Here is a 20774-nt window from a genome sequence, read left to right as displayed (position 1 = left end):
AGAAGTTACACATTACTTTGGGGCACAGCTTTTATCAAACCAGAAAAATGATTTTCTATAAACGGCTTCCCCTATGTATTCTTCAAACGACTCCTCAGTGAATGCCAGTTGGTACAATTTGTTACTCACTTTGAAGTCTAGCGATGTAAAACAGGCATTATGTTTGCAACTCCCCAAAGTCCCAGGAAGTGGTCCAAATCCTAAGCATGTACACTGTATACAAGATTTGAATTGCAATCTTCAAACATCCTCAATTCTATAAATGTGTATTCTGGCACAGGCACACCACCTCTTGCTGCATTCAATACGTTTCAAACAAAAACTGCATAGCACTTGCCCTTTGGAAACATCTGCGCTATGGTCACAAAAAAAAGGTGGTAGTTTGTTGTCAAAACACAACCCATTTGAGGTAGGTAGATCTGAAAGTCAACAGTGATTTGATAAGCTGCTTGTTTAACACAGTAACCATGATACACTTCAACACCTACACTTACATAGGAAAATGTAAACTTAATGCTGCCAAAACTTGTGACTTGGGGTAAAAATGTTACCCCTGAACTCTGATGGCTTTTAACAAAATGTAGCATCAGGTTACCTTAAGCAGTTACAGCGAGCTTAAGTCAGCTTAATATAATGTAACACAATATGCAGCTTGGTTCTAAATTTCTTTGAGCAGTTTTACAGTATCCATTTTCAATGATATCCTTGGTTCAAGTGAAGTGCTCATCTCAAACAGTGTTTTTGCTCTGACTCTTTTTAAAAATTATTTACATTACTTACATGCCACCTTCCAGGAAATTACAGACATTTTCATCTCTTCTTGACACCAAGTGGAATGTCTCCCTTATAATTTGTTGTTGCGTGTCTTCACTCTGTAAATGAATACAGGTTGATTTATAATTTAAAAGCATCCGCCATAACATAAAAAGATAATGCGTCTCTTGAAATAAAATCTTATGCAGACACTTGTAGCTGCAAGACTCAAAGTTGTCAGTACTGAACAGCAAAGGAAAGAAAAAGTAGCAAATACCAAACACAAAAAAGTGCCTTTTCCCCAACTCCTTCACACTGCATAAATGCCAAAGCTTTAGTTGGATATTATTTAGGGAAATGGAAATAGGCTAAGAGAATGATACTTGAATCCATGACAAAATGTAGGAACCAGTGGCACTACTTCTGGGGTATATTAAAGCCTGTGGAAAGAGAGAAGAAAATGCCTTTTTAATATATTAGAGGGAAATATTCCTGCATTAAGGACAACATTGAGAGTAGGATGCATGAGATGACTGGTAACTAATGTATTTTCCTGTGTTTATAAGAGATTAATTGTGCCGGCCCAGCCTATTATCTTTGTCGAAGAACAGTGATACATCCTGAGGCAGCAGTAACAAACCTAAATACAGAACTCAAATAATACGTTCCAAAAAAAATGTTGGTTCATCAAAAGGGTGCTGACATTGCTGACAAGGTCCATCCCCAATTTTCTTCAAGGTGGTGGTGGTAAGGCACTGCAGTTTGTGTGGTAACGGTGTGCCCACAGTGCTGTTAGCTAGCGAATTCTAGGATTTTGACTCAACGACATTGAAGGAACAGCAATAAAACTCCAAATCAAGATGGTGTGATTTGAAGGGAAATTTGGAGGTGGTTCTGCTCCCTTGAGTCTGCTACCCTTGTCCTGGGTGGCGGAGGTTGCATGTTTGGGAGGTGCCAAAGAAGCCTTGGCGAGTTGTTGCAGTGCATCTTTTGGATGGTACACGCTGTAGATATGATATGCCATTGGTAGAGGAAGTAAATGTTTACGGTGCTGGAGGGGACATCAATGAAGCAGGCTTTTTGTCTAGGATGATGTCAAGCTTAGAGTGCTGTTAGAGTTGCACTCATCCAGGCAAGTGAGGAATATTTCATCACACTACTGACTTGCACCATGTGGTAAGGCTTTGGGGAGTCAGAATGAGTGTTACTCGCCACAGAATACCCAGGATCCATCGTGCTCTTGTAGCTACAGTATTTACAAGGCTGGCCCAGTTAATTTTTTCAGTGGAGACCCCAAAAATGTTGATGGTGAAGGATTAGATGATGGTAATACTATTGAATGCCACAGGGAGATGGTTAGATTTTCACTTATTGGGGATGGTCATTGCCTGGCATTTTTGCAGCACAAGTGTTTTTTGCCACTTATCAGTCCAAGCCTAGATGTTGTCCAGGCCTTGCTGCATTTGGGCATGAACTGCTTCATTGCATAAGGAACCGAACAATGTGTAATCATCAGCAACATCCCCACTTCTGATCTTATGATGGAGGGAAGGTCATTGATGAAATAATCTTGGAGAACCACTGCAGTGGTGTCCTGGAGCTGAGGTGATGGACCTCCAGCAACCACAGCTATCTTTCTTAGTGCTAAGTATGACTCCAGCCAGTGCAGTGTTCTTCCCATTTCCAATTACTTCAATTTTACAAGAGCCCCTTGGTGCTTCCTTGATGTCAAGTGCAGTAATTTGCAATTTTCCACTTAGTCGGATAGTTGCCAGTATAGTAGCTGCACTGGAACAGCTTGTCTAGAGGCATAGCTAGTTCTGGAACACAAGTCTTCAGCACTACAGCCAGGATGTTGTCAGGGCCCACGCACTTTGATAGGACAGTCATTTCTTAATATCACAGAGTAAATTGCACTAGTTGAATACCAGCATCCATAATAGTGGAGGCCTCAGGAGGAAGCCAAGGTCAAACATCTACTCTGCATTTCTGGATGAGATAGATATGAACAATTCAGCCCTGTCTTTTGTACTCATGGACTAGGCTCTGCCCTCAGTGAGGATGAAAATGTTCATGGAACCTGTCCCACCCATAAGTTGTTAACTGACTACCACTATTTATGACTGCTTGTGGCAACACAGCAAAGCTTTGATCTGATAGTTGGTTTTGGAATTGCTTAGTTCAGTCTATAGTATGCTGCTTTCACAAAAAAAGCATTTATATAGCATCTGTAACATAACAAAATACCCCAGGACACTTCACCGGAGCATTATAAAACAAATTTGACACCAGGCCACATTAGGCAATATTAGAGCACATAACATCTTGGTTAATGGGGCAGGTTATAAGGAGTGCTTTAAAAGGAGGAGGTAGAGACACAGAGGTTTAGAGGAGGAATTTCAGAGCTTAGGGCATTGGTGATCATGTCTTCATCTGCCAACGGTGGAATAATAAAATCAGGGATGCTCAAGAGGCCAGAATTGGACAAGTGCAGATATCTGTAGGGCTGGAGGAAGATTACAGAGATCAGTCACCCCCAACATCCCCCCTCCCTACAGTACCTTCCTGTGCAAGCACAGAAGATGCAACCCCTGTCCTTTCACCCCCTTCCTTCTCACTGTCCACGGCCCAAACACTCCTCCTAAGTGAAACAACAATTAACTTGTACTTCTTTCAGTTTAGTTTACTGTATTTCCTGAGCACAGTGGTATTCTCTACACTGGGGAGACCAAACACAGATTGGCGACCATTTTGTGCAACACCTCCATTCAGTCTACAAGCACAACCCAGAACTTCTGGTTGCTTGTCATTTTAATTCTCCACCTTGCTCCCAAGCTCACCTTACTGTCCATGGCCTGCCACAGTGTTCCAATGAAGCTCAACGCAAGCTCGAGGAACAGCACCTCATCTTTTGATCTGGCACTCTGCAGCTTTCTGGACTCAACATCAAGTTCGGCAACGTTAACCATAACCTTTGCCTTATCTCATCCTATTTGTTTTTTTTTCATTTGGCTGGGTCAGTCTTCATCTTGTTTCTTTCTTTATCCCTTCATGTTGCATTCAGATGGTTTTCATGTAGCAATTCACGCTTTTGAACACAACCTGTGTTTCTTCACTATATCTGTCACCACTCTCTTTGGCTGTTGCATCATGAATTCTTTTGTCATTTAATCTCCCCTGCCCTCCACCCTATCTTAGGCCTTCTCTTTTGTTCTTCCTCCCCAAATGCTCCACTGACTTAAAAACTATTGCATTTCTATCTTCAGTTCTGAAGAAAGGTCATCAACCTGAAACATCAACTTTTTCTCTCCACGGATGCTGCCTGACCTGCTTTTTTTGTTTATTATTAGAGATAGGGAGGGGCCAGGCCATGCTCAGACTTCAAAACAAGGATGGAGAGCTTTAATATGGGGGTGACATTTGAACTGGGAGCCAATGTAGGTGAGTAAGCACAGGGTTGATAGGCAAACAGGACTTGGCACAAGGGCATGGGCAGCAATTTTGCATGACCTCAAATTTGCAAAGAGTGGGATACCGAAGGTCAACCAGGTGTACATTGGAGTGGTTAAGTCTGGGGATAACAAAGATATAAATGAGGGTTTCAGCAGCAGATGAGTTAAGGCAAGGACAGGGTTGAGGAATGTTACGGAGGTGGAAATAGACATCTAGCGATAACGTAGGGTTGTGTTTGGAAAATCATCCGGAGTCAATATATGCTCATATTGCAAACAGTCAAGATTGTTGCCAGGAAGAGGAATGGATTCGATGGCTAGGGAACAGAGATTGGAGCGGAGACCAAAAACAATGGCTTCAGTCTTCTCAATATTTAATTGGAGGAAATTTCTGCTCATTCAGCACTAGATGTCGGATGAGCAGTCTAATAATTTAGCAACGGTGGAAGAGTTAAGAGAAGTGGTTGTGAGGTAGAGCTGGGTGTCATCAGCGTACATGTGAAAACTAACACTGTTTTCCACCGATATTGCATTAAGCGTTGATTTCCAGAGAGACTTGGGTGTGGTCATAGAAGGAACACAGAAAATCAGCATGTAGGTGCAGCAAGCAATTAGAAAGGCAAATGGCATGTTGGCCTTTATTGCAAGGGATTGGAGTACAAGAATTAAGAAGTCTTGTTACAGTGTTTTGGTGAGACCATGTGTGGAATACTATATGCAGTTTTGGTCTCCACATTTAAGAATATACTCGCATTGGAAGCAGTCCAGCAAATGTTCACTAAATTGGTCCTATGATGAGAGGTTGAGTGAATTGGGTTTATATTCTCTAGAGTTTAGAGGAATGAGGCGTGATCTTATTGAAACCTACAAAATTCTGAAGGGCCTTTATAGGGTAGACACAGAGATTGTAATCGCTGGCTGGGGAATCTAAAACACAAGGGAACAGTCTCAGGATAAGGGGCCTATCATTTAGGACTGAGGTGAGGAGAAATTACTTCACTCAAAGGGTTGTGAATTCTCTATCCCAAAGGGTTGTGCATGCTCCATCATTAAATACATTTAAGGCTGGGATAGATAGATTCTTGGTCTCTCAGGGAATTAAGGGATACAGGGAGCAGGTGGGAAAACGGAGTGGAAGTCCAAGATTAGCCACGAATGGTGGTATTGAATGGTGAAGCAGGCTCTATGGGCCACATGGTCTACTCCTGCTCCTTGTGTTCTTGTGGCAGTATGTAGATGAGGAAATAGGAGGGTGCCATGGACACATTCTTGTGTGATATCAGTATTAATGATGCAGGAAGAGAAGCAAGCCATTGCAAAGGTTTCTCTGGCCACAATTAGATAGCTAAGAATGGATTGAATTCCAGGTTTATTGAGTTAGCTGAATTTAAAATCGATAGTGGGGGAATTTAAACTCATGCCTCTGGATCATTCACCCAAGCCTCTGGGTTACTGGCCCAGTAGCACGACCATTATGCTACCATATTCCTCAATCATCCGATGACCTCTTTTCTTGCACTTGTTAAGGACACTCTCATTTAGCCATTTTTCTTGTCCAACTATTCTTCAGCAAATATATGCAGCTCCATAACACAAATGCCTTCAGCCTTTGTACTAGAGCTTTGAACTAGAGCAGTCTGCAAATGCTGCTAAGCATAAATAACACCAAATATATTACATATCACCAGCTTAATTTTATAGGTGCTTAAAGAAACTCCTGTGTTAATTATTACTTGGCCATTTATATTTATTAGGCTGCTCAAATAAACAACTTAATTTGTTTAGTGTGGTTTCCTTGATATTGAGGTATGCTTTGCTCTATTTTCCCACAAAACCCTTACTGGCTTGTTTTTTGCCTACCCCCAGTACTGTAGATTACACGGTGCAGTATGGGAAATAACGTGTTTTGTGGGGCAAGTTTGATGGACCAGTTGGTCTTTTCATGCCAATCATTTTTGTGTAGCTGTGTCAGATCCATACCTGAAATGTCAATTCCACGGTTCTTTCCAGAGGTGTTCACTGGCCTGCTGCATTTCCACCATTTTTACTTGCTTTGTTTCCATCTCAATGCGGTTATGGTGTGTATGTTGAAGACTGAATGGCAAACACTTTCTTGTCTCTCACTTCTCAAGAGTGATAACTCAAAGCACTAAATCTTCCTGATAAGTATGTGTTACTGCCAAATTGTTATTAAACTGCGAATCAGCCAGCACATTTGGGGGATAAAAAGATATGCCTCAAGTTGTGGGTTTCCAAAGCTTCATAGTCAATTTACACTGCACTGCCACTTGCTTCACAAAAAAGATATCTTGTCCTTAGGCTCCCTATTATTTTTCAGAAGTTCCTGGATTTGCACATTAATTTCCATTAAACTGGTCTCAAATCAGGGCTCAATTAATAGCACAAGTACCCTTGAATGGTATTGTAATGTAGTGTAATGTAACTAATCTCTCTAGCCCAGAAAGGGAACAGCTTAAACAGCTGAGTCCTATTTTTGCATGTAGCAAATGGTTAAAAGATTTTATAAATGCCAAATGTTACTTCTTTTCTTACTTCACCTTCGTCTTTTTCTCTCTCTCAATCCAATCTTGCTTTCCCTTTATTTCTTACTCTGTAGAGAATTTGATTTTAAACACACTGTTTCTTTCGCAATCCTTAAATTGTTTGAGCTATTCTGTTGGCTCCGTCATTCACCAAGGACACAGATGCCTCACTGCCCCCAGCTTACACTTCCAGCAAATTACATGGAGGGACGGACCATTCCAAAGAACCATACAAACAGGACTAATTGGAAAGCAAATCAGCCAAAAAAATTCCTTAACATATCTGAGACTTATACCTAAAGCTTCATTCCACTTCCAGATGCCTGCACACACATCACATACCTAATCTCAGCCACTTGCATGGGAGGAGGGGAAAAAAAATAAAGAGGGAAAGCAACTCTCAAGGATCTCGCGTGGGGTGCCTGGAGAACATCACTGACAAACACTTCCAAATAACATAGTTGGAAACCTGCATTACCTTCTTGGCCAAGGAATGAGTTACCACATTCTCTCTTCCATAAACCCGACCGCAGCATACTCTGTCCACGCTGCAATATGTTGTAACCAACACAATCTCTCTCCTGATTCCCTTGATTTAAGAAAGATTCTCTACACAGCATAGAATGCTTTGGCACAGAGTTAAAGATGTAATCACCATTCCATCAAAAGGAAATATGTAAACACTTAAAACAACTTGCACTTATATAGTATTTCTAATGTTCCTAAGTTCTTTACAGGAGCATTATCAAACAAAATTTGACACTGAAGAACAGGAACTATTATGACAGATGACCAAAACACTGGTCAAAGAGGTAGGTTTTCAGGAGCATCCTAAAGGAGAAAAGAGTGGAAGAGGGACAGATATAGGGAGGGAACTCCAGAGTTCAGGACCTAGACAACCCTGTCAAAAAATGCAGATAGGTCAAGAAGAGTGAGGAGGGATAGTTTACCATGGACACAGTATATCACTTGTGACTGTAAGGACCATTGCAGTACTGAGGTAGGAACTGAAACACAATTGGAGGGATTCAATCATTGAGAGAAAGATGGGCACAGATTTGGGAGCTAACAATACAAGCAAGGATTTGAGAGAATAAAGGGAGCAAAGCAAAGATGATAGAGGGCTATTGGGGAAGGATTGTGACAGGATTAATTTTAAACTGCTCTAGTTAAAAAATACAGCAGAGGCCAAATGGTCTCCTTTGCTGTAAACATCTACAGTTCTATTTCACTGTCAAACCAAAAGGTCAGGTAGACATTAGTGGTCAGGTAGACATCCTAAGATTTAAGGCCAGAGTTTGTGATCAGTGGCACTCACCATGGACCTCGAAAAAATTGCCCACATCTGTGGCGTGAAATTCCCGGGGTCAGTTTGAATTTGGCACCAAGGGATAACCAGGCTTCCAGTGATGCCACCAAGCAGAGAAAGTATTGAAGAATTTTGAGACACAGCAATCCAGGAAGTAAAATGCACTCAATTTTCATTTAATTTTTTTTAAAAACAGAGACCAAAATAAATGATTGGAACATAAACATGAGATTAAGGTTGAAGCTGAAACAGCATAAGCTTTTAAAAAATTAAAAATGTTAACTTTATCATGGAAAAATTTGACATTCCATAAATTTTTCAGTTCGAGTGTGTAGAACAGTAAATATGATCTCAAATTGCTAAAAAGCCTAGTTAGATCTCATTAAAAAGGTGTTAAAATTTTTTCCATTTACGCAGCAAAACTAAGTGTAAAAGGGCACATTTTCATCCATTTAGTGACTTCTACTTGACTGCAGTTTACGGAGACTTCAACAGCATACCCTACAATGAGCCAACAGTGGCTTCTGGATTCCCATGCTTAACTCCACATGTGTGGACTCCATAACTTGCTGTCAGTTTCAGAAAATAATGACAGTGAATGCTGACAATTTCACCATTACTACTGCAAAATTTGAGCCAAGATCTCCATACACAGAAATTTGCATGTGCCACATGGAGCATAAACATGGTCTGAAGGTAATCCTATAATAATAGTATCAAGGCAAGGACACTTTTGGCAAGATGTACTGTATAATCTACCAAGCAGCAAGGTATGGCCTAGTAATCCAAACAATTGGTTCTGATATTAAAATTGAATTGCCAGTTATGTTTAGCAAGAGGAATATAAATTCAAAACTGCAAAAGATTATTTTTCTGTTCTACAAATGTTTTCAGTGGGCTTATTTATTAGATTTATAGAAAAACTACAGAAGAGACACAAGCCAATATGCTTTAATGTTATGTATTATGCTTCTTGCATTATGCCAAATAGTGGATGCATTGGTTGTCATCTTCCAAAATTCTGTAGATTCTGGAATAATCCTGGCAGATTGGACGGGGTCAAATGTAACCCCACTATTTAAAAAAAAGAGGGAGAGAAAAGCAAATTACAAACTGGTTCGCCTAATATTAGTAGGGAAAATGCGAGAGTCTATTTATAAAGGATGTGATAACAGGACTCTTAGAAAATATCAACGGGATTAGACAAAGTCCACATGGATTTATGAAAGGGAAATCATGTTTGACAAACCTACTACAATTTTTTGAGGACGTAACTAGCGGAATAGATAAGGGAGAACCAGTGGATGTGGTGTATTTGGATTTTCAGAAAGCTTTTGATAAAGTCCCACGTAAGGGGTTAGTGTGAAAAATTAAAGCGCATGGGATTGGGGGTAATATACTGGCACGGATTGAGAATTGGTTCACAGATGGGAAACAGAGGGTAGGAATAAATGGGTCTTTTTCAGAATGGCAGGTGGTGACTAATGGGGTACCACAGGGATCAGTACTTGGGCCCCAGCTATTCACAATATATATCAATGATTTGGATGAGGGAGCCAAATGTAATATTTCCAAGTTTGCGGACGACAAAACTTGGTGGCAATGTGAGTGGTGAGGAGGATGTTAAGAGGCTTCAAGATGATTTTGATAGATTGAGAAAGTGGGCAAGTACATGGCAGATGCAGTATGACATGGATAAGTGTGAAGTTACCACTTTGGTAGGAAAAACAGAATGGCAGAGTATTATTTAAATGGTGATTGATCGGGAAATGTTGATGAACAAAGGGACCTGGGTGTTCTTGTACACCAATCACTGAAAACAAGCATGCAGGTGGAGCAAGCAGTTAAGAAGGAAAATGGTATGTTAGCCTTCATTGAGAGATGGCTTGAGTACAGCAGCAAGGATGTCTTACTGCAGCTGTACAGGGCCTTGGTGAGACCACATCTGGAGCATTGTGTACAGTTTTGGTCTCCTTACCTTAGAAAGGATATACTTACCATAGAGGGAGTGCAGCAAGGTTCACCAGACTGATTCCTGGGATGGCAGGCTTGTCGTATGAGGAGAGGTTGGGCCGATTAGGCCTGTATTCACTGGAGTTAAGAAGAATGTTAGGGGATCTCAGTGAAAAGTATAAAATTCTGACATAGCTGGACAGACTGGATGCAAGGGTGATGTTTCATCTGGCTGGGGAGTCAAGAACAAGGGGTCACAATCTCAGGATATGGGGTAGACCATTTAGGACTGAGATGGGGAGAAACTTCTTCACTCAGGATGGTGAACCTTTGGAATTCTCTATCACAGAAGGCTGTGGAGGTCAAGTCACTGAATATATTTAAGAAGGAAATAGACAGATTCCTAGACTCTGAAGGTGCCAAGGGGTATAGAAAGAGAGCAGGAGTATGGCGCTGAGAAAGAGGATCAGCCATGATCATAATGAATGGCAGAGCAGGCTCAAAGGGCCAAATGGCCTACTCCTGCTCTTAGTTTTTATGTTTCTATGACATCACCATCACACATTCTTCCACCATCACACATTCTTCCCACCACTATTATCAGTGGCTCTGTCTGTAACCAAGCACAGTGAATGTCACATTTCATTCCCATTAGAGGGCTCAGGCTGAATTACTCAGGTACAGCATGCTTAAATATTGCTTGGGAAGCGACTTTTTCTTCCATTCCATAACTAAATGCAATTGTATTAGTATACTTGCATACAAGTGTGTCTTAAAATGTGTTAGAATGTCTCAAAAGTGTTTCACACAATTACTTTTTGCATTTTATGTAGTCAAGTGCAGCTATAACTCTTTACCAGCTAGGGTACAGCAGCATAGTTATGTTGTTGGATGAGTACCCCAGAGAATTGAACTAATGATCTGGAGACACCAGTCCAAATCCCAACACCATAGCTGGGGAACTTAAATTCAGTTAATTAAATAAATCTGGAATAAAAAAAGTCTCTGTAATAATGACTGGCTTATCATAAACACCACTGTGGTTCATGGATGCCCTTTAGGGAAGAGAATCTGTTGTCCTTATCCAGTTTACCCTTTATATGACTCCAGACCCACAATGTAGTTGATTCTTAACTGCCCTCTGAAACGGCTAGCAAGCCACTCAGACAATCAAACTACTATGGAAAAGTCAATAAGAATAAAGCCAGACAGAGCACCAGGCACCAGCTAAGAAGAAGGTGCATCCAGCCAGTCGACCTGCAAAGTTCTCTGTATTGACATCTGGGTACTTGTGCCAAAATTGGATGAGCTGCCCCCACAGTCTAGTTAATCAGTACCCATGTTAAACACTACTTGGAAGATGAAGAAGGTAACAATGGCACAAAATGTACTCTGGGTGGGGGACTTCAATGTTCATCACAAAGACTGGCTCAATGGTAGCGCCACGATTGACCGAGTCTTGAAGGACATAACTGCCAGACTTGATGGTGAGGGAACCAATACGAGGGGAAAGCTTACATGACCTCATTTTCGCCACCCTACCTGTCACAGATGTATCAATCCATGATAAGCATGATTAGCAGTAACCATTGCACAATCTTGATGGAGTCAAAGTTGATGGGGGAGCCAAGCACGTCAGCGTAACAGACAAAACTGAAACATTTGCAACCATCTTCAGCCCAGGTGTGTGAAGTGGATGATTAATTGTGGCCACCTCCTAAGATTCCCATAGATGACAGACTTCTGCCAATTTGATTGATTCCAAATGATAAATAAAGGCTGATGGATATCCCCAACATCATCTCGGTTGTCGTGCTGAACCCTTGAGCTCTAGAACTAACCATGCCACTTGCCAAACTGAGCTGGTACAACTACATCTACCTGACAAAAGTGGAAAACAAGGAGACCAGTACTGAACCAGAATACTCCAGATGTGGTCTCACCAATGCCCTGCACAAATGAAGCATAACCTCCCTACTATTATAATCAATTCCCCTCACAATCAATTGCCACATTCTATTAGATTTCCTAATTACCTGATGTACCTGCATACTAACCTTTTGTGATTCATGCATTGGACACTCAGATCCCTCAATTTCAGAGCTCTGCAATCTCTCACCATTCAGATAATAAGCTTATTTTCTATTCTTCCTGCTAAAATGACAATTTCATATTTGCCCACATTATACTCCATTTTCCAGATCTTTGCCCACTCACTTAACTATGTAACTTTGTAGCCTCCTTATATCCTCTTCACAATTTACTTTCCTAGCTATCTTTGTGTCGTCAGCAAATTTAGCCACCATTCATTTGGTCCCTTCATCCAAGTAATTTATATAAATTGTAAAAAATTGAGGCTGCAGCACTGATCCCTGTCACATCCTCGTTCATCACATCTTGCCAACCTGAAAAAGACCCATTTATGCCAACTCCCTGTTTCCTGTTAGCTAGCCAATCTTTTATCCATGCCAATAGAATCACAAAATTGTTACGGTGTAGAAAGAGGCATCGTGTCTGCACCAGCTCTCTGAGCATTTTAACTTAGTGCCAATCTCCTGCTTTACTCCATAACCCTGCACATTGTTTCTATTTAAATAATCATCCAATGCTCTCTTGAATGTCTCAATTGAACCTGCCTCTACCACACTTCCAGGCAGTGCATTCCAAACCCTAACTACTTGCTGTGTTAAAAAGTATTTTCTCACCTCACATTTGTTTCTTTTGCAAAACACTTTAAAACTGTGCCCTCTGGTTCTCGATCCATTTACGAGCGGGAACAGTTTCTCCCTATCTACTCTGTCCAGACCCCTCATGATTTTGAAAACTTCTATCAAGTCTCCTTTTAGCCTTCTCCTCTCCAAGGAAAACAGTCCCTTCTCCAATCTTTCCTCGTAACTGAAGTGTCTCATCCCTGGAGCGATTTGCGTAAAGCTCTTCTGTACTCTCTCCAATGCATTCACATCCTTCCTACAGTGTGGCGCCCAGGACTGTACACAATACACCAGCTGAGGTCTAACCAGTGTCTCATACAAGTTCATCACATTGTACTCTATGCCCCTATTACTGAAGCCTAGAATACTGTATGCTTTAGTAACAGCTCTCTCTACCTGTCTTGTCACTTTTAATGACTTATGTACATATACACCTAGGTCTCTCTACTCCTGCACACCCTTTAGAATAGTATCCTTTATTTTGTACAGTGTCTCCATGTTCTTTGTACCGAAACGTATCACCTCACACTTCTCTGTATTAAACTTCATCTGACACCTATCTGCCCATTCTACCAATGTGTCCTTTTGAAGTTCCACACTGCCCTCCTCACAGTTTACAATTTTCCCAAGTTTTGTGTCATCCGCAAACTTTGAAATTGTCCCTGCACACCAAGATCTAGATCATTTATATATATCAGAAAAAGCAAGGGTCCCAATACCAACTCCTGGGGAACTCCACTGCAAACTTTCTTCCAGCCTGAAAAATATCCATTATTCTTTGTTTCCTATCCCTCAGCCACTTTTGCATCGATGTTGCTACTGTCCCTTTTATTCCATGAGCTATAACTTTCCTCACAAGTCTGTTGTGTGGCACTGCATTGAATGCCTTTTGGATGTCCATTTAGACCGCAATGGCCTTGCCCTCATCAACAATCTGTTACCTCTTCCAAAAATACTCCGGCAAGTTAGTTAGACATGATTTTCCTTTAATAAATCCATGCTGACTCTTCCGAATCAATCCACATTTTTCCATGTGACTATTAATTCTATCCTGAATAATTGTTTCTAGAAGTTTCCCCACCACTGAAGTTAAACTGACTGGTCTGTAATTGCAGGGCCAGATCTTTCCAACCTTTTTTGAACAAGGGTGTAATGTTTGCAATTATCCAGTCCTCTGGCACCTCCCCCAAATCCAGGGAACACTGAAAGATTATTGCCAGTCCCAGTCCCTCTGCAATTCCCACTCTCACTTCCTTCAATATTCTTGGATGCATCTCATCCAGTCTCGGTGCCTTATAAACTCTAAGTATCGACATCTTATCCAAAACTTTCTCCTTATCAATTTTAACCCTTCTAAGTGACTGAGTTTCCTCCTCTGTCATCATGGCATGGGCAACATCTGCCTCGTAGGTAAAGACAGATGCAAAGTATTCATTTAACACCTCAGCCATGTCTCTTGCTTCTATGTGTAAACTCCCTTTTGGTCTCTAATAGGCCCTACTCTTTTTACCACCCAATATGTTACCCCCTACACCATGAGCTTTTATTTTCTGCAATAACCTTTGATGTGGCACTTTATCAAATGCCTTCTGGAAATACAAGTACAGTACATCCACTGGTTCCCTTTCATCCACAGCACATGTGACTCCTTCAAAGAACTCCAATAAATTGGTTAAACAATTTCCCTATTATAAAACCATGTTGACTCTGCCTGATTGCCTTGAATTTTTCTAAGAGCCCTTCCATAACATTTTTAACAATAGCTTCCAACATTTTCCCTATGACAGATGTTATGTTAACTGGCCTTTAGTTTCCTGCTTTCTGTCTCCCTCCCTTTTTGAATATAATATTTGCTATTTTCCAATCTAAATGGAACCTTCCCCAAATCCAGAAAGTTTTTGGAAAATTAAAACCAGTGCATCAACTATCTTACTAGCCACTTCTTTTAGGACCTTAGGGTGAAGTCCATCGGATCTGGAGATTTGTCAGCCTGCAGCCCCAACAATTTGCTTAATACCATTTACCTGATGATTATAATTTTCCAGAGTTCCTCCCTCCCTTCAATTTCCTGATTTACAGCTATTTTCAAGATGTTACTTGTGTCCTCTATAGTGAAGACTGAAGCAAAATACCTGTTTAATTCATCCACCATCTCCCTACTTTCCATTATCAATTCCCCAGACACACTCTATTCGGCCACTATGCTCACTTTGTTAACTCTCTTCTTATTTAAATATCTATAGGAACTCTTACTGTCCGTCTTTATGTTACTAGCTAACTTCCTCTCATACTCTAATTTTTCCTTCCTAATCTTTCAGTCATTCTTTACTGTTCTTTATATTCTTTCCAATCTTCTGACCTGCCACCCTTCTTTGCATAATTATATGTTTTTGCTTTAAGTTTGATACTGTCTTTAACTTTTTTTCCATTAACCACAGATGACGGGCCCTCCACTTGGGGTTTTTCCTTTCTCATTGGAATGGCTACAGCCCCTCATTACAGCCATTGGTCCAAACAAAGCTGAAATGCTGAATTCCATAGGTCAGTGTGACTGCCCTTAATATCAAGCCTTTGAAAGAATGTGACAAAGAGCCTTAGTAAAATTGAATTCACACAAACATACAAATTAGGAGTAGGCCCTTCAGCCCCTCAAACCTGCTCCACCATTTGCTAAGATCATGGCTGATCTAATTGTGGCTTCAATTCTACTTTCTTGTCTATGGCCAAAACCTTTGACTCCCTTGTCAAATCAAGAATTTATCTAGCTCAGCTTTAAAAGATATTCAATGACCCTACCTCCAACGCTCTCTGGGAAAGAGTGTTCGACAGGCTAACTACCGTCAAAAAAAATTCTCATCTCCATTTTAAATGAGAGATCCCTTATTTTTAAACTGCCTCCTAGTTGTAGTCTCTCCCACAAGGGAAAAACATCCCTCTCAGCATTCACCCTGTTGAGTCCCCTCAGGGTCTTACATGTTTCAATATGATCGCCTCTCAGTCTTCTAAACTGCAATGGATACAGGCTCAATCTTTCTTCATAAGATAACTCTCTTTATCCCAGGAATCAGTTGAGTGACTCTTCTCAGAGCCGCTCCTAATGCAATTATATCCTTCAATTAAGGAGACAAAACTGAACACAGTACTCCAGATGTGGTCTCACCAACACACTGTACAACTGTAGCAAAACATCTCTACTTCTATGTTCCATTTTCCTTACAACAACAACATTCCATTTGCCTTCCTAATCACTTGCTGTTACTGGATACTAACTTCCTGGTGATTCATTTACCAGAACACTCAGATCCCTCTGTACCCTAGAGTTTTTCATTCTCACTCCATTTAAATTATATACTGCTTTTCTATTCTTCCTGCCAAAGTGGACAAGTTCACATTTTCCCACATTATGCTCTGTCAAATCTTTGCCCACTCACTTAACCTATCTATATAAGTCAATGGAAATCAAGGGGTAAAAAACCTTCCTCTAGCTGGAGTCATAGATAGCACAAAAGGAAGATAGCTGCAGTTGTTGGAGGCCAACCATTTCAGCCCCAAGTCATATCTGATGGTGTTTCTCAGTATAGTGTCCTGAGCCCAATCATCTTCAGCTCCTTCATGAACAATCTGCCCTCCATCACAAGGTCAAAAGTACTGGTGCTTGCCAATGATTGCAGTGTTCAGCTTCAGTGCTCAGATATTGAAGCAGTCTGTATCCACATGCCGCAGGTCCTGGACAATATAGAGGATTGGGCTGATAGGTGAAGTGAGAAGAAACATTTGCACCATGCAATGGTCTGGCAATGACCATCTCCAATAAGAGAGACTAACCATCTCCCTTGACATTCAACGAGATTACTATAGCTGAATCCCCCACTATCAACATCCTGAGAGTCACCTTTAACCTGAAACTGAACTGGACTAGCAATAAATACTGTGGCTACAAGAGCTGATCAGAGGCTGGGAATTCTGCAGTGAGTAACTCACCTTCTGACTCCCCAAAGCCTGTCCACCATCTACAAGGCAAAAGTCAGGGGTGTAATGGAATACTCTCCATTTGCCTGGTTGAATGCAGCTCCAGTAACACTCAAGAAGCTTATCATCTGGGACAAAGCAGCCCACTTGACTGGCACTCCAACCACCTCAAACTTTCTCTTCCACCACCAAAGTGGCAGCAGTGTGTGCCCTCTACAAGATGCAGCAACTTGCTAAGATTGTTTTGATAACATCCACCAAACCCAGGCTCTCCATCGCCCAGAAGTACAGAGCAGCAGATGCATGAGAATATGATCATGTTCATATTCCCCTCCAAGTTACACACCACCCTGACTTAGAAATAGATTGCAGTTATTTTGTCACTAATCAAAATCCTGAAACTTCCTATCTAACAGTCCTGTGGGTGTAGCAACACCACACGAACTGCAGCAGTTTCGCCACCACCACCTCCAGTGTAATTAGGGGTTAGGAACAATAAATGCTCACCTTGCCAGCAATGTCTGCATCCCATTAATGCATTAAAAAATTTACAAGCAATGACATAAAGGGATCTTTGACACCCACTGAACAGGACCTTGGCTTTAAAATCTTATCCATTGGAGGGCAATTCAGGTTTACATTGAAGCATCAGTATAGATATGACACTAATGTTGAGTTCTAAATTTCCCAGACATCTGTATTTTGAGCAACAGTAATTTTTGTATTGATTACTTTTTATACCATCCCTATTATAATTCTCATAATGCAATCCAAGAGATCCTAGTAGTTCTGAAATCTCTTTTAACAAGCAGTTTCTGCATATACTGCTGAACAAATTACATTGATTTTTTGAAAGAAATTTGAAATAAACCAAAGTAATATGTTGCCATCAATTGATGCTGTGAAAAGTGCAGATATTGTAACAGAGAACTCAACAACTCATTAAGTGTGAACTAACTCTTCAATAATTAATGGCTGCTTCAGGCACCGTTAGAATTAACTGGTTTTCTTAACAGAAGGAGCAAGCCACAACTGAATTGAACCAGATCCAAAATGAACTGATCCAAAGGAGAAAACTTTAACTTTAACTTAAACTTATTTAAGTTAACTTAATTCACTTTAACTGCAATACCTTTTAAAACTAAATTTTAATTTGTGCAGTAACCCATCTCAAGGTGCAAATCCCAAAGTTGGAAAATACACCATCACTGATCATGGAAACCAAATAAGCAGCGTTAGGATGATTAAAGATGGACAAAACGGCATATCAAAAGGTTTTGCTGGTTAGCCTAAAGCTAAAGATGTAAGGCTTTTCGTATGGGTAAAGACATAATAAGTGATACTATATAGTTTGCATCAATGCAAAGCAACTCCCTCTTCGAATCGATGCAAGATGTGCAGCACAATTTGGAAATACCGGCCAAAGTTTCCTTCTTCTGCATTTGTCAGCCCACAATTTCAGGCTTAAAGTGAATAGGTGAAAAATGATGGGCTGATAAACATTATGCTAGAGAGCAATACTGTGCACCAGCAGTTCAAATTGTTCTATTAACTACTCTTGGTTACTACTCTTAGCAAGTACAAATTTCAAAGTGATAATTTGAAACTTAATGAGCTCACTATTCTAAAATCAATCCATACAACTGTTCACAATCAACTGAGTATTTGCATCCAGAAATGTTTTAACATTTTCAGGAAGTATCAGTTAAAAGTCATGTGCTTAACAGAAATGGCTTGGCTACAAACAGAATCATGATCGTGTCCACATGATTATTTACACCTCACATTTAATAATATTCAATCAACTGCAAATATCCAAATACATTTGATTTTCACAGCAAGCACAGGGAACTAAATTGCAATTTTGAGCAGATGGATGCAGTTATATAATTTAATGATTAACAAGAATGAATAAGATAATAACTTATAAATTGAGTAGTGACATCATGTTAATAAAGTAGTTGATATCACTGACCTTAATTACAACACAACGTTTATAATGTCTCAGACCTAAATGACATTGATGCTGTTGTAGACTGATTAATTCCAAAAATAGCAGTCGCACAGAATCACTCAACTACTCAGTACCCTTTCTGCATGGTTTCAGCTGTGACTCAACTGGTAGCACTCTCCCTCCGTGTCACAAGGTTTTGAGTTCAAGTCCCATTGCAGAGATTTGAGCACAAAAGCCTGGGCTGACACTTTCATGCATTATGAAGAGAATGCTGTACTGTCAAAGATGCTGGCCAGATGTTAAACCGAAGCCCCATCTGCTCTCTAAGTTGGGACGTAAAAGGTGCCATGACATTATTTCAAAGAAGGGGGTTATCCGTGGTGTCCTGGTCAATATTTAACCCAATCAACAAATTCAAGAACAGATTATCTAATATTTATCACATCACTATTTGTGGGAATTTATGCTTAAATTGGCTGCCACATTTCAGTGCAAAAGAAATAATCTCCCATTGGCTAAAGCACTTTGGGGCATTTGAAATTTGTGAATGGCACGTCTTTGTTTGCAATAATAATTAGGGTCTCAGGAAACATACCCTTCGTTATTAGTTTGACAGGAATAATGGAATCGAATACAGCTAGGCATGTAGTGTCCCATTCCAATTCGCTGATCAACACAAAGCAACATTAATTACTAATATACCGTTATATCACACCATGCTGTCCCTCAGTCGCTTTTCTTACCCTAATTAAAAAGCAAACTATCACAGGATAGCCACTGTTGTCTTTAAATGGGCACTGCCTTTCCAAAATACTGAAGTTCGGAAACTTTTGCCTTCGGTAAACTCAAAACTCACGACGACCCAATGCGCAAATAACACAAGCTAATTTGACATTAGTTTCATTGGGCTCCTTCCTATATGTTTTTCTTGAGCTGGTTTGTCAAACAACTCTTGGTGCAGCTGATGATGTCTCATTTCATACACCTGTACGCGATAGTTCGGCAGCTATATCATGGGAATTACTGGCAGCTGACCTGAAGAACAGCATTTCGACTTCGAAATAAGGAACATGGTCTCGAGCATTCTGTGCAATTCTACTTTGGAATGTTTCGTACAGGATTAATTCAGCAATTTTGGAAAGAAAATCTTTGCTTTAAAGTGAGGTTTGGTACATGCTCTTAAAAAAATGCTTAGAATAACTTCACATGCACAAACAATGCTGGCATTCAAAACAAGCTCTACGGGCACCAGGTTAATTTAGCAGAGTGCTCGAGCGGAGCGGCTCCGCTTATGCCCTATGATTGCCCAATGTTGACGCTCACCCTTAGAGCGCAAGATCCCTTCCTTACCCTCAGTCAACGCTATTCCTAGCACGAGCCTTGGCTTGGAATGTGGCCTGGAGCGCGTGTCCCGGGGATGGAGGGGGGTTACTCTCCTGACCGATCGCGCGCGGAAGTTGATAGTTTAACGTCCCCTCTCCGCCGGCCCTCCTCATACTCACATAGCGCTCATAGAACTTGGAGAGGCGCGGCTTGCCGTGGTTGTTAAATATCAGGATGGCTTTAATCATGACGACTGAACTGCTCTTCTCCCGAAACACCGACTGACAGCGGGAATCGAAGCGGAATTTCTCGGCAACATGAACAAACGGGCAGGAGTGGGTGGAACTGAATCTACAGGAAACTCCCCCCCATCCGCAAGGCCTATAGTGGAGACGGCAGCCGCGAAAGTTCAAGACAGGCAACAGAAAGTAATTGTGCTATTTCGAATGCCAACCAGTGGCATGCGAGTGTTATTTTTGGAATACCTGATTTCGTTTCTAAATAGGAATTTTCAAAAAATCAAAGATTTACCTAAAATTAAACAGCTTTTATTCTTGGTTTAGTTAGCAAAGAACTTGCTTGAAGTGTATTACACGAATTAAATTACTTTTGCAATAGTGGGTGGTACCCTCTTTATTTGAGTATGACCACGCTGCATGTGACTTCATGATCTCCGTGGGTGTTGTGTATTGCACTGTGCAGGCAGCCGTTATTGAACAACTTACTTTACGCCTCGCCAACAGAGAGGGCAATATAGTAAAATGCTCAGATCTTGCAACATACTAACTCCCTTCCCACTTAGAACAA

The 20774-nt window shown here is 40.8% G+C and overlaps 1 protein-coding gene across 4 annotated transcripts in view; it reads right to left on the bottom strand.

The window, feature by feature from the left end:
• The window catches only part of ap3s1 (adaptor related protein complex 3 subunit sigma 1), a 79002-nt gene extending 58665 nt beyond the window's left edge, over window positions 1-20337 (bottom strand). For 3 of the 4 annotated variants that reach the window (XM_078566484.1, XM_078566467.1, XM_078566492.1), the window contains exons 1-2: window positions 20147-20337; window positions 781-872 (exon numbers count right to left, since the gene is read on the bottom strand). In XM_078566484.1, coding sequence (XP_078422610.1) covers window positions 781-872; window positions 20147-20215 — 161 coding nt within the window. In that variant the 5' untranslated portion in view covers window positions 20216-20337. The remainder of the gene's footprint in view (window positions 1-780; window positions 873-20146) is intronic. The other variant, XM_078566476.1, reaches the window with a different exon arrangement.
• Window positions 20338-20774: the final 437 nt, after the last annotated feature.

The sequence above is a fragment of the Cetorhinus maximus genome, chromosome 2 (assembly GCF_964194155.1).
Source record: "Cetorhinus maximus chromosome 2, sCetMax3.hap1.1, whole genome shotgun sequence".
Lineage (NCBI taxonomy): Eukaryota > Metazoa > Chordata > Chondrichthyes > Lamniformes > Cetorhinidae > Cetorhinus > Cetorhinus maximus.
This window is presented reverse-complemented; position numbering and strand designations above follow the sequence as displayed.